This window comes from Haliaeetus leucocephalus, unplaced genomic scaffold, assembly GCF_000737465.1.
Source record: "Haliaeetus leucocephalus isolate CR32 unplaced genomic scaffold, Haliaeetus_leucocephalus-4.0 Scaffold751, whole genome shotgun sequence".
Lineage (NCBI taxonomy): Eukaryota > Metazoa > Chordata > Aves > Accipitriformes > Accipitridae > Haliaeetus > Haliaeetus leucocephalus.
This window is the reverse complement of record NW_010973187.1, coordinates 4,386,529-4,401,764: the sequence shown is the minus strand read 5'-3', so window position 1 is coordinate 4,401,764 and position 15,236 is coordinate 4,386,529. Positions and strand designations below refer to the sequence as shown.

General features: G+C 39.9%; 1 protein-coding gene across 1 annotated transcript in view; it reads left to right on the top strand.

Annotated features, from left to right (window-relative positions):
• Positions 1-18: 18 nt before the first annotated feature.
• Positions 19-15,236, top strand: part of ABCD2 (ATP-binding cassette, sub-family D (ALD), member 2) — a 42,424-nt gene continuing 27,206 nt past the window's right edge. The window contains exons 1-6 of the mRNA XM_010580865.1: positions 19-1,048; positions 2,437-2,617; positions 6,161-6,282; positions 9,396-9,564; positions 12,270-12,364; positions 13,810-13,955. Of these exons, the coding sequence (XP_010579167.1) occupies positions 113-1,048; positions 2,437-2,617; positions 6,161-6,282; positions 9,396-9,564; positions 12,270-12,364; positions 13,810-13,955 (1,649 nt within the window). The 5' untranslated portion in view covers positions 19-112. The remainder of the gene's footprint in view (positions 1,049-2,436; positions 2,618-6,160; positions 6,283-9,395; positions 9,565-12,269; positions 12,365-13,809; positions 13,956-15,236) is intronic.

Here is a 15,236-nt window from a genome sequence, read left to right as displayed (position 1 = left end):
GCCGGGGCCCCCGGCGGCCCGATGAAGACCCGGCGGGGCCGGCCTTCCCGCTGGGTATGAGCCGCCGTCGCTAAGGAGCGGCGCGAAGAAGCGGCGCCTCCGGCGGGGCAGGATGACCCACATGCTGCATGCGGCGGCCCGGCGGGTGCAATGGAGCAGGGCGAGCGCCGCGAAGAGGGCTGCGTGCCTGCTGGCTGCGGCGTACGGGCTCAGAATCCTCTACCCCATCATCCGCGGGCACGGGAAGCGGGCGGGCTGCAAGGGCGGCCCGCAGGACGCCGGCCGGGCTGAAGGGGGCCGGGAGGCGCCGCGCCGCCCCGGCAGCCGCGGCAGAGCCTCCCCGGCCGCCAACGCGGAATTCTTCAAGCAGCTGCTGGAACTTCGCAAGCTCTTCTTCCCGAAGCTGGTGAGCGCCGAGCTGGGCTTGCTCTGCCTCCACTCGGTCGCTCTGGTTTCCAGGACCTTCCTCTCCATCTATGTGGCCGCCCTCGACGGGAAGATCGTGAAGAGCATCGTGGAAAAGAAGCCCAGGAGCTTTGTCTGCAAATTAATCAAGTGGCTGATGATCGCGATCCCGGCCACTTTCGTGAACAGCACCATTCGGTACCTGGAGTGCAAGCTGGCCCTCGCCTTCCGCACGCGCCTGGTGGATCACGCCTATGAGACCTACTTTGCCAACCAGACTTACTACAGGGTGATCAGCATGGACGGGCGGCTGGCCAACCCCGACCAGTCCCTCACCGAGGACATCATGATGTTCTCACAGTCCGTGGCGCACCTCTACTCCAACCTCACCAAGCCCATCCTGGATGTTGTGCTCACCTCCTACACCCTCATCCGCACGGCGCGGTCCCGGGGGGCTAACCCCATCGGGCCCACGGTCCTGGCCGGGCTCGTCGTCTACGCTACGGCCCGCGTGCTCAAAGCCTGCTCGCCCAAGTTTGGCACGCTGGTGGCCGAGGAGGCTCACAAGAAGGGCTATCTGCGCTTCATGCATTCACGCATCATTGCCAACGTGGAAGAGATCGCCTTTTACCGAGGGCACAAGGTAAGGAGGAGAGAAATTGGAGGGTGTTAGGGTTGCTCCTGCAGTGCCGGAGCCGCCCTGTGCTTCCCCTCCTGCCCTCCAAGCACTTTGGGTCCCTCTGACATTTAAACCTGTTTACAGCTAGCACTTCCCGTTTCTTGGGAAAATGCCGTCTCACAGGCGGTATCTGGGGGGGAGCGGACTGTAGTTCCCTTGGGCTCTGACAGTGTTCCTGTTTTGCAGCTGGTTCCTATGCTTTTCTAGAAAGCTAATCTCCGTTACTGTCGTCGTCCCCCCTGTCCCCCCCCGGTCCATTTTGCTAACTTTTCCAAGCTTTTTTTTTTTTTTCACCCCTGTTTATGAATTACCAGATTTAATGCTGCAGAAACAGCAACCAGGGCACACCAGAAAGTCGAGGGGAAAAAACTCTGTGATAGCACAGAGCACACCTTTGACACTCTTTTTACATAGCTAAGCAAAGATGTAGTCATCAGAGTCTTAAAATAGCTTAAGTACAGTACCTCAGCAGTCACAGTTACATAAACTAATGGCTTGTTTTAAAGCCACCTTATTAAGGAACTCTTCATATTTTTATTAGAAGTGAATTTTGGCTGTAACACCTTTCAAACACGGTGTGGAAAAAAAAGGTGTTCACGTGAAGTGAAAATGAAAGCTAGAAATGAGCCTGAAGTATTACTCTTTCAGTCCAAGCAATGATTATATAATGTAAATGGTTTATTTTGGTAGAAGCAATCATTCTCAAAAGCTGCCTATAGTAATGTTTTAAGTGCAGCTAAATTAAACATTTTTTTTCAGTTCCCACATACACTGTCTTGAACTGAATGCGTTATATCATACTGACTTGCAACTCTCTTTGACTTGTTAAACCTCTTGGGATAGTTCTCTCTTCCTCCAGACTGCTTGCAAACACAAGCAGCATTGGATTTCAGGGATCAGCTCTGCAACTTTAAGTCATTGGAGATAATTGATCCCCAAATGCTTTCCAGTACGAGGAGTTTCAGTTGCTGTGAAACTCTACAGCTGCAGCTTTATTAAAAGGATGTGGAATCAATCTTATTTTGGTTGTTTGAATCAGCTGTTGTGACTGCCTTGTATGTTGTTCTTGTATATATCAGAGAACTTAAAAGAACTGAAAAGCTGCCAATGTGCTATCGAGGGACGATAGCATACATCGTCCTGTAGCGTACACCAGGTCCACTGAGTTCCATAAAGCTGTGCACTTTTGCTGTAAGACTGCAGCACTGTGAAAATAAAGTACTGTGCAGCGGATGTGACTCAGAAGTCACAGCCTTGGGTACCCGATTATTTCATGCACGTATGTGAATGTATCTTGTATGACATGTGCATCTTTGTTGCATTGTATAAATGTTTTTTTTTTTAAACTGTAGGTAGAAATGAAGCAACTGCAAAAAAGCTACAAGGCTTTGGCAGATCAAATGAATCTCATTTTGTCCAAACGTTTATGGTACATCATGATAGAGCAGTTCCTGATGAAGTATGTCTGGAGTAGCTGTGGTATGATTATGGTCGCTGTGCCCATCATCACCGCAACGGGATTTGCAGATGGCGGTAATACCATTTTTTACTTAATTTCTAAATGTTTCTTTAAAGTTACATCCTCAAAAGACTGTACTTCCCCTGAATGCCATTAGTATTTATTTATTATTCACAGACTTTATTACAATGTCTGTGTCTTGTGTGTAACTTTCAAGCATAGCAAGTCAGCTGAGGAAAGAGCAACGCAAAAGATCCAACTTTGAACATAAGCCTGATAAACAGCATGAATTCAGGGCTTAGAGGATCCTTGTGTCACGTGAGATTATAATGATAATTGCAGTCCTTTTTCACTAGCCACTGTTGGGATGACAGGCTGATTTTTGCAGCATCTCCTGCACTTTAAAAAATTATACTGTTAATTTTCCTTATCTCCTCCTTCCATAAACCATAGTGTAATTACAGGTAATTATTCTCTTATGTGTTGATCTGTTAGGAACCACTGTTTTTCCCTGACTCCCTGGGAGAAGAGAAGGTGAAATTCACTTTCTAGGCTTGGATGGTATCATTTTTGACATCCTATCACAGCTTTCCAGGAAGTGAAACAAGACTCAAGTAGTGTTGTTATTGCAGATGCTATTAAAAAAACCCCAAAGAGCAGAAAGAAAGGTAATTAAGGAGGGGTAGTGAAAGACAAGTGGGGAAGTTTGCCTCAGCAGGCTTCCTTATAAGCAATTAGAACCATAGAATATACTACAAATTCCATAGGAATGGAATTTTTAAGAACAGATCCTACTATGTCTGTGGAAGGATCAGTTCTAAGCTGGGTACATTTAATCAAGAATGAGTGAATTCTTTTCTGTGCAGCTCTCGGAAGTTACATTCCAAATCATGGCTGTCCAGCTGGATGAGCTTGGTTTGACCTGTAGGATGATTTTGTGCAGCCTGCACGTGGTTTAGCTTACTTGCAGTTGTGTTGGTACATGGCTGGGTGTTCAGCTGTCTGAGCCGCTGCCCATCACACGGCTCAGGAGGGCACTGTATCAGGACCCTGGCTGACATCCCGGTAACAGTTTCAGAAATATCAGGAGGTCCTATTCCAAACAGAAGAGTTTGTACAAAGCCAGTTCACCTCACAGTGAAGGTTATCAGCACAACAGAAAAAGTGGTAAGTGCTAAGATGGGAATGAGTACAGTCAAGAAAAAGATCATTTAACCACACATTGTAAATACTTCCTTGGTATTACAGCATGAATTAAAAAAAGACTCATTTTCATGCTAAACTAAATAACAGTCCTGTTACTTATGAGTATTCTTTTGATAAATACTTTTCAAATGTGGGAGAAAAGAAAGACACAGCAGTGGCTCATGTTCTAAAGCAGAAGAGTATTTGCCACCAGCAACCTAAACTGTTAAAGCATGGGGCTTATTATGGAGACATGAGGCATATCATACTGATGGATCACAAACATAATACAAATCAACACTGTCGAGACCAGTTTGAAGTATAACAGGTATTCAAAGAATCAGGCAGACCTGAACTTACAATTGACCTGCTTGGGAAAACAGTGCTTTGTGCCTCAGCAGGTCAGATGCAAGTCTGTTCATATCTGAAGGAAGAAATAGTGGATGTATTACTTTAGGATAAATCACCAGAATCAGGGATATGTACAAAACCGGTACCATGACCAGACTTCAGACTAAAGGTGTAAAGCAATAGATTTTGTATACTTCTTCAGGACAAAAAAAAAAATACCCCACAATAAAAAGAAAAAAGAATCTTCTATGGCGGTCATATTTCTGACTGAAATTTGCTAATTCTATTACATATTTCAGGGAAGAAATTAACTGGCAAAGCCAAGATTCCCATTTGATAACATTTCTCATTCTTTTTTGTATTAAACCATTGGTGTTCCAAATGTTGGGTCTCTCATCAGCTTGTGGAAAGTAACTATTTTTGGAAGCAAGACTTTGATTTCTGTAGACACAGTGAACACTTATCTTTGTTTATAAAACAAGTGTGACTATCAATTACATAAATGAAGATGAAAAGGGAAATGTTAAATTCTGTATGAAACAGAGACAGTCTATCTGCCCTGTTACAATGCACCACTTCTTCAAACACAAGAGGCCAGCCATATGAAAAATGTTTTGGACAGAAAGTTCAAGAAAAGTAACCTTGGTGGGTTAGGAATGTAATATAAGAGCTTATGTTTTGGAACAGTGAAATGCTCATAAATTGTATATAATTTTAATTTTTCAAATACCCCTAAAATGACCGATACAGCGGTTTGTAGACATCTCTAAACTCTTGCTAGATGAGCTAGCCTGGGTGCTGGAAGCAGCTATCAGTAAATTCTGCATTTACAATGCAGGAGGAATGCTGCATTAGTGAGTTAAACCATACCCAATTCCTAAATGATTTAATTGCGGTGGTTCTACATAGCATGGGCTGCATGAGCTATAATCCCAACAAGACCAGCGAAAATTGGTTCTCTGAGAAGTAAGAAACAAATTATGAATTAGCTGGATTCTCCCTATCCCCTAAGTTTATTCTTCTTGGAGTGGAAATGACTTTTTAAAATAAGTGAGAACTACATGAGCAAGAATTTTGTAATCTCTCCCTTTGCAAGAGGTTTTCTGTCTTTCTTTTAAAAAAAGTATGCCTGTCATTGTGTCTCAAGTGGCTAGATTACATACAACTAGTTGACAGTGTACTGATGTTGTATATTTTAAGCTAAAAAATTTGAACATGTATCTCAATTAATTAAAATTGTTATAAAAAATATCTGAGGCCAGAAAGAGTAACATATAGATCATATATATATATATATATATATGCAAAATTATTATGTAAGAATTTTAAAAAAGTTTTTCCTAAATTATCCATAGTGTATTTCGGTGACTCAGATGAGATTATGCAGGGATACCTTTATGGATGTGTAAATGAAAACAAAATAACATTTAGATTTAACTAATAAATACAGAAAGATACATCTGGGTTTGGCACTGCATGTAGATTTCTAGACACCAGATTTCTAGAATCTGATCTTGTTGGGGAGGTGAGACAGTTACTAAGTAAAATATATTGTTTGTTATACTCTTGCATTGCTTGACAGCCCATAAAATTAACAGTGGCATTACACCTGCAGGGAATTACCCCCAGATTTTCTTGACCATCAGCACTGTGCAAACATCACAGAGGACATTAATAATGATTGCTAATACAGGAGTTGCCACACTGGATCCACCTATTACCCTGCCTAGCCTGATGCCTAGCAGCAGCTTAGCTTAAAAAAGAAACTTCAGAAAAACTTTTTTTGTATTTTGAAAAATTTAGGTTGAATAAAAGGAAAATTATCTAGGTAGACAAATAGTATAAAAGAATAGGATGTTTTGCATAAGAAGATGAGTTCCATATACTCCCACTTATTCTTTGTTACCAAGCTATCTATGCTAGTTACATTCACCAATTCTTTTTGAAAGGTTGTCTTTGCAGAGTTAACTTTCTTTTAATTTAAAAGCTGTTCTAAAATGGCTCACATTCTAATCACAATTTAATTGGTAGAGATAATTTTCAGAAGAATATTTTAACAGAAAACTTTTTTTTACTTTTAGAATTGGAAGATGGCCAGAAACAGGCAATGGTTAGTGAAAGAACAGAAGCTTTTACTACATCACGAAACTTGCTGATTTCTGGAGCAGATGCTATTGAAAGGATTATGTCTTCATACAAAGAGGTACTGCACATCTGTCATACATGAAAGAGAAGAGAAAAAAAAGTAAAACAGAACTTCTATTTAATATCAAATGTAAAAAAAAAAAGTGCAAATTTTGAAGGCAAATTCTAATGCAACTGAATCTGTAGAGATCTTTGAACTGATAATTTGATCTTTAGAGTTAAGTCCACAAAGAGTCTAAAGTGCACAGCTGCCAGTGTGGTGCAACATGTAAATGTCACTTTTAATGCCTGTGTTCAGGTGCCATCAGAGAGCAATAGATGTTCCTGGAATGCGAGTGATAAAGGTTCAAATTCCTCCTCTGTTTGGAGCACAGGCCTGAATTCAGACTGTCTGTCTCCAATGTATTGGGACTCTTCTGTTGGAAGTGTCATAGAATCGTCGAATAGTTTGGGTTGGAAGGGACCGTTAAATGTCATCTAGTCCCCGTCCCTGCCTCCTGCAATGAGCAGGGACATCTTCAACTAGATCAGGTTGCTCAGAGCCCCATCCAAACTGACCTTGAATGTTTCCGGGGTGGGGCATCTACTACCTCTCTGGGCAACCCATTCCAGTCATGTTTTGCATGAAACACAAAGAGAATTCAATACTTATTTCCTGGCCACCTAAAATGTAGGGCTGTTTTCAGTATCTTGTGAACCTGTTAAACTGTAAGTAATTTTGCAAAGTAGAGAAATTTTAGCAGGAAAAAATCCAACTTGGGACAGCAAATAGTCTAGAAGTACAGGATGTTTATCTGGAAGATCGGAGATGAGGTTTCAGGTCCTCACCCAAATTCCAATAAAGTTGGGCTTTCATCTGTGGTCTCCCCTGGGAGTTCCTCTAGTTGCCGGCTGTTAAACAAAAGAAAAGGGCAGTGCTGTTATCCTCCTCAACGTTTCCTTCTGAATATTGGTTCTGCATTTGTTAATTGGTTTTTGCTCATCCCTTTGGTGGGGACCCCTTTTCCCAGTGCAGTGTGAGGAGGCACGCATTAGCTAGGCAACTAATCAAAGATTATGGATTCCATTACTTGGAATCCAGCCATAATAGCTACAGCTTTGTAAATTGGAGGAGGAGGGGTAGTTTGGTGCCTTATGATATGGACTCTGACAAAGCCAGAGCCTGTGCTTTTTTCAGAAGGAGTTCTTCTAATGGACTGTGATTTTGACCTATGCTCCTTTAGCTGTTCCCTTGCTTGGCCCCTGCTCTAAAGATACTGCCAGATAACCTATTATACACTGATGTAATTTCTATTTTATTTTCAACATTTAAGTAATTTGTATAATGTACATGAGGAGTTACAAACATTGTGGTTTTATTTTTTGGAAACAAAAATACCCACAAAGTAGTAGGAACAACTGAACAAACTCACTTTGTTTATAACATGGTGAGATTTTAATCCAGACAGCATGAGATCAAAGACCAGTTCTATGAATTTCCACCTTAATTTTACATTATATTTCTCTTCAAGTGACACTGTGGTACTTTAACCACATTGTCATTCCCATTTCTTGATTCAGGCAGTTTCAAAGGACAGTGTACTTCAATCCACTTCAAGTGGTAGTGAAGTTCCAATTCTTGCCCAATGCACCAAAGCAGCCTCCTTCCAGTCAGTGTAATTCAGGATGCAGATGAGGTGGGCTCAACTTTTCTTTGCAGGTCAATAGTTTAGATGGTAGTATTTAGTGTTTTGACAAAGTGAGCTTGTAGGGCCGTGGTTTAGAAACTTACTACTAGTTATGTTTCTTCCTGGGCACAGTTGGTCCAAGTTGCGTTCATCACATGCAGGATTCTCTCCATCAAATACCACTGCCGACGCTGTGTGGAGCACTCAGTCCTGGCATGAGCTCCCACTGAAACTGCTGGAAAGACTCCAGCGTGGAGAATGATGTTACAGCTCCTGTGTACTACCTACTGCCTCAAGTGGTGTTAGCCTGATACTTTCACAGCTGTTAATGCAATTACCAATAGTGCAAAACAATGTACAGTTGATGGAGTTGAAACATTGAGTGTTTTAAACTGAGTTTTTCGAGATGTTGCGTACTTGTTAACCTGCAGTGGAGTGATGGCCATGTGGCCAGAGACAGTCTATCTGTCTCTGATAGTGAAATTTATAGAGAATTTTATTTTGGAATTATGTACACCATAGCAGGTGAACTCAATCATGGGGTGTATGTGTTTAACCACAAACTAATGATTTTATAATCTCAAACTCATTTTCTCACTATTCTTGTCTTGCTCTCTGCATTTAGTATAAAAATTCATCCTTTTAAAACCATCTAATAATACATTTATAGTAAGGTCCCCAGGTTTAATTCTTTGCTGTCAGCAGATGGAGGCAGCTCTTTTGGAGCTCTTGGTGGTGTCACTGCGCACAAATAGGAAGTTATCAGGTCCAAAGATCTGTTGTTTCTGTCTTCACCAGGTGGAAATTGTGACAAAAGGACCAAAAAAAGGAGAAAGTCTTTTAAGAGACCTCACCATCTTAAAAATGCCCAGTTCTAATCCAAGGTCTCAGATTTAGCTCTGATACTCTAACATGCAGTTGACAGAAGAATAATTTCTTTTTTGTACTGTTTTTTAGATTAGGATGCCCTGGTGCTACCTGTTTTACACAGAAAAGCACATCTTTCCTACAGGAGGTTTCAGGAATACAGGGAAGTAAACATAAATAATTATAGATGCCAGTTTTCCTCACTTCTGTGGACCTTTATTTTGCTGGCAAATGCAGAGATTTTGTTTTTCTCTTGTATGATAAGCTCTCTGTTTTCAGATATTCTAGTAGCTATTCTCTGCTGATTGAAGACTCTACTGATCCATGGAAAAGAGCAGTCTCTGCAACCTCCTCATTTACTGGAGCTATCATAGCTTACATTGGCTGAAATCTGTCCCCCTCAAACTGTCTCTGTCTGCTGGCTGGTAGGAGCTGTGAGTGGCATATGGGTTAGCACAGAATCTCAAGGAATGAAAATTGATAGGCGTTGAAAGATGCATCATTGATCCTTCCAGAATAGCATTTGAGAAACACTGACTCAGAATAGCTGGGAATGTTTTTCATGACTCTTTGGCCAAACTTTTCATTTATAGAATTTGTGAAGTATAACTGAAATGGGGCATTTGTTGTTTCTCAGGTTACTGAGCTAGCAGGCTACACTGCCCGTGTCTACAACATGTTTTCAGTCTTTGATGAGGTGAAGAGAGGCATTTACAAAAGAACTGCAGTTATTCAAGGGTCTGAAAACAACAGCAAGAATGAAGATAAAGCAGAATTACACATCAATGGGCCCTTAGAAATCAAAGGTAATTAATTCATATTTGGATGTATTTCCCTGTGTGTGGGGCCGGTGCAGTGGAACAGGAGGTGAACAGAGGTTTTGTTTCTACAACAGATCAGCCTCTCAGCCTTAATGCCCCAGAGACCATGTTGCCTTCCATTTTAACCTCCTGCTATTTTGTAACTCTGTGCTTTTCTAAGGCACAAGATTGCTCAAATGTTTTCGGTGAAAACTTCCAATGAAAAAGGCATTTCAACTATACTATTATTGGTGGTGGTGGTACTATTATTCTTACAGGGACGGTGCCTGCTTTCCTCAGACACTTTATTTTTTTCAGAAAACTGAGACTGTAACATTTTCATCTTCAAACACCACATTATTTTGTTTGGGGTAGCAGGGAAAGATAGATTGGTTCAGTAGTTTTTGACGAAAATACTACTTTGTCTTCAGAGACTAAAGATCAGCGTGTGCTCATTTTTTCATAATTTAGTGGGAATTTTCAACTGAAAATGTGCTGACAACTTTACCCTTCCCCTCACCTCCCAAATGATCTGATCAATATATACCTTATCCCTCCTGTCCCTATCCTGTATCTTTCTGGTGCCACTATCTTTCTGTCTCCACCCTCCCCAAAGCATTTTCTGTGTACATCCATTTCTTACCGTGCTCCATTATGTGCCACCTCTCTCTTCCTCTTGTGTCCAGCTTCTCTCTGAGGTACTTAAAGACAGCTTTTGCAATGGGCTTTTCCCAGTTTTCCCAACAGACCCCTTCTGCTTCTCCCTTCTGTGGTGCTGAAAAGCCTCATTCCCTCCCTTTGGCTTCTGGAAACTTAAACCCCGGTAGAGTTGAAGGCACCAAAGTGCTCTTTATGAAATAGCTGCTTTCAACAATTTTAACAGTGCTGCCCTTCAGCACAGATTTCTCAAAGGTCCTCGCTCCTTTTCTTTCTCTGGAGCCTTTTCCTAAGATTTGATTCCCGTACAGTCAGACATTTCATCCAGCCTGAATTCCTTCTAAGTTGTGGTGACTAGTGTTTGCTCCTGAGTCATTGTAGGCTCTCAGAGGCAGCTAGCCAAGACCAAGCACTGTGCACCAGGACTTAAGTAGAATTTAGGCCAGAGGAATCTAGGCCACAGGCTCCACACTTTTTATGACAAGTCCCATTGTAATACTGTTTTTCCTCCTTTCTTTTGATCTTGATACTTAAGAAATCCCTGCAGAGTGGATTTGTATGTGGATAAAAGTACACGTGCTCACATACGTATATGTGTCTGCATTGTTAGAAAAGAAAAATCTTAATATTCAGCTTCCCCACAGACTCTTTGAACACATACTACTTATTTCCTTTTGAATCATCCAATATAAGTTTATGTGACAAAGGGATGTCTGTTTTGTGCCTTGCATTTACTGTTGTCAGTAAGAGCATTGTGAAAATATGAAAACTATTAGAATATTTTTAACTGATAATAATATTGCCTTATACATAGTGTATCTGATAATTCAGAGTTTTAAAGTTGAAATAGAATTTTGTACATCTTGTACAAATACTGTCAAATTGTACTTCTGGTTACACATAATTATTCTGTAAAAGCATGCTAAACTTGCAATCAAACACTGTGAAGTTAGGAAATGAGAATTAAGTTTACTTAATACTTACTTAGATTACTATTTTTTATCATAGATTTATTTTAACTAGAATTTCTCCACTGTACCCAAGTAGTTCTTTTTTAACAGCAAAACACTTTCATTTTCCATAATCTCATGTTGGACACCACAGAACTGTTTTAAATAAAACTTATTTTGTCCTTTTGTAATAAACTCAACTTTTCCTTAGTTCCATTTTTCTATGTTCACATTAGTCTAACTTATAAAATAAGCAGCCTTCTAATACAAGAGAAATCTTTCCTTTGAATCTTGTCTGTAAAGGTAATTTCTGATGTTTGTCTAGGACCCCATCTGTTTGGGTTCTGTTAGAGAAACCCATTAACAGGCAACTGAGAAGTTAGAGTTGGTTTCATTTTTTTACTGTTTACAGAAGAATTTATTTCAAAGTCCTTGTGTTACAGTGTATCCAAATGTCCAACTGAGATTGTATATTTAGATTTGCCAGAAATCCAAATAGTAAGTGTAGCTACTGGAGTGAAGTGTTATGTGGGTTTCCGCAAATACTTACAAGACACGTTTACAGTGTCTGTGGCTTCAAAAAGAGGTGGAAGCAAGCCATTAAGTATTCTCTCCCTTACTGTCATTGCTGGAGAAGACTGAACTGGGCTCTGAGTTTCAGAGCTGGTAGCGAAAGTAGATTCCATTTTCTAATTAAATCCTCAAGAGAAGGTAAACTGCTCTGCCTGTGGCTAAGGCTGTCCTTGAACTTTTTTTACTGGTTGATACCAACCACGTATTTAAAACAAAATACAGTAAATACAGGTAGAATGTGAATAAACATGTCTTTATAGTGCATTTTGTATTGATGATACCTACTGTGCATTATACTTGTGATCAAATTTAGGATTCACTGCACACTCCTGGCTACTGCTGACTGTCTTTCTGACTAGCTAAGATTTATTATCCAGATTTTCCACAAGGGGAACCTGGAGCACATAAAAGAGTTGTTTGAAACTCACCAATTTATACTTCTCAGCCATGCACAGGGACTGTCACATATCATTGCCTAATGGAAGGTTTCACAAACTCCAATTATTTTTGGTGTTTTTTTTTTCTTTCTAGGGAAAGTTATTGATGTTGATCATGGAATTATTTGTGAAAATGTTCCTATTATTACTCCAAATGGCGATGTGGTGGTTTCCGGACTAAACTTCAAAGTAAGATGATATGCAAGAATCTTCTGATTGTTGCCATCACATTAACACAAACAGCACAGAATTCATGTACCTTATGTTAAGTACTTGGAGGAGCATATGGATAAAAGGGGAAGTCCAGAAAGGTAGGCATAGTAGCTCAATAGAGGCAGACATACGTAGTTTATCCTCCTCAAAGAAAGAGAAGAGAGGATTTCTGATGCTGTTGCCAGGTGAAAAACCAACCTGACATTTTCAAAGGTGTATATGGGAGTCTGCATCCATCTTTGCTTAATTTCAATGAAATTGGGATGCTTTACTCACATAGGCTCCTTTAAAAGTGTGAGTTCACAGCAACAGTGAAAAAATTGAGTCTGTGGTTTTGCTTGATCACTACAAAGAGCAATACTAACTAATAGTTGACAGCATAGTTTGCAAGCCCAACCGTGGAGTCTTTACTCAGTAAAACTTGTATTGTTTTTAAAAAAGTATTCCAGATACCACTCGGTAGCTGCTCACAGTTTTAATGGATGACCTCTACTGAATTACTCCCATATATATCCTGATCTTATGTTCCAGTGCAGATGTTGTTATTTTAAAAAACAGTTGAAGTTATCGGAACACTAACATGAATAATTCCAGCAGGTCTTTTAATTAACTTAATTAAGTCTGCTAAAGCAGAGTGTTCCTCTTGCCATCTCTTTGGTATAGGAATTAGCAACTAGGAGGACAGGGTCCTAACTATGGCAAAACTTGCAATGGCTTCAGTGTAGCAATTTCAGATTTGTAAAATGACAACTTTATGGTCAAGTAGACAGTTGTATTTTATTCATTTTGCTCAAGAGACAAAAACAACAGAAAGCATAACAGTCAATAAATTTATGTAAAGCATAGACAATGACATTGTGATTATGCATAAATATACACTCATATATACACGGGGTAATATTCAAATGAGAAAAATAAGTGCATCACAGCCAAAATAACACTGGTAATTAAGTGGGAAAGGGCAATGTGAAGTAAATTTTCCAAAACATTTGATCGGGCTCCCATAGCTTAAATTAATATCACTGATGGGCATAGCACTGCTCTGTACGCTGTTAACACCTTTGGACCTAATCTGCATTAGAATAATAGATTCTGACTGTGGTGTATTGACATAATCAGTGTATAAAATCAGTGATATAATCACTGTAGTTTATAGAAAGTTTTATCAGTTTTATCAGTGATATAATCACTGTAGTTTATAGAAAGAGTCAGACATTATAGAAATTATTTTCATTATTTCAGCCCATATATTATACCCAATGCCACTGTTTCCAGAATAGTTGCATAAATATGTGCAAGTAATTATGAAATAGGTTGATAATTTGATATAAATGCTCACATAACTCCCTCTAGGGGTCTTAAACTGTCTTGTGCCACATATACTGCATAGTAACATCTTTGCATTTTCATTGCTATTGTAGGTGCAGGAGGGGATGCATCTTTTAATCACTGGGCCCAACGGCTGTGGAAAGAGTTCGCTCTTCAGAATTTTAAGTGGTTTGTGGCCTGTGTACGAAGGAGTTCTCTACAAACCCCCTCCACAGCACATGTTTTATATACCACAAAGGTATGTCTTTTGCCTAAGGTGATACCTTTTTTCTAGTTACATGACTTTTAACCCTGCTTCTCTCATTTTCAATCTGTGATATGTACACCCAAGTTAAAAGGTGGTAAGCACCACCTCAGCTGTGTGGAGAGTGCTAAAAAAAAAGATCCCTTCTCGCTGGTGATGCAAATCTTCAGTCATTGGAAAGGGATCACATACACTCATGATGGAGCTTATGCTTCCCTGATGGCTAAAGTCCTGGATGATTTAGATCATGGGAACAGACTGGAATCTGAAAGAAATTTGAAATAGACCTAATAGATCTTAATTCTGATTTCACTTTAAAACCAAAGATCAAAACAAGTGAGAGTGTTTTGGTTCCTAAATGTTGAATTGTTCAAAATAATTTTCAAAACTTCAACTTTTACACTACAAGACCAGAATCCAATCCAAAATTAACTGCAGATTGGCTTTTTAATAATATGTGCTCATTTCACTAGGGGAAACATGGCTTTTTTGTGCTTCGTTTGTATTCTGACTTGCTGTTGGACTCTCAGAACATAATTTAATGCAATTGATTCTAGAATATCTCCTTAGAGACTTCTAACTAGGTTGTTTTGCAAAAGCAAAATCAAACACTGAGAATCTTTGATTGCTTTCTTTAGTTCATTTCTTCCATGAATACCTCTTTTGCCCATGGGTACCGTTTGTAGTCTTGTTTAAAAAGTACAAGCTATTAAGCTGAATGGAGAATACTAACTGATGAGTAGATTTTCCCTGCTGCAGGTGAAGGTAACAAAGAACATTTATCCATTATTTTTTCAAATATATGTATAATTTATTGCTAGCCATTGTCATTTTTCTGAGCCGTTCAAGGGTTTCATTCAGGAATTTGGAGCAAAATGCTTTACTAAATGTTTTTCAGAACAATATTTCAGAATTCCCATTGTGCAGGACATTCTTAAAATCAGTTTTATTCTTAGGCAGAACAAAAGCTATTCTGAATTTTTTTTTTTTTTTGAGAAAAACTTGAGTTTCAGTCACTTCTGTCCTCTGTGTGATCCCAGCCCCTTCTCAGATCAACATCTAAGGCTGGCTTGCCTACAGCCCTTCCCCTTATGTCCCCTTAATTCTGTGAAAGCAAACAGACTGACATTGCATTCAGGCAGATTTGCCAAGGTGCTGGGTGAGGGGATTGAATCACATCTGCTGGGTTTTCATTTCCATAAACATGGTTCTTTGTTAGCTGTTTCCCCTAACTTTGCAGTGCTGGGGAGTTTGTCCAGCAGACCTCTTCTTTGG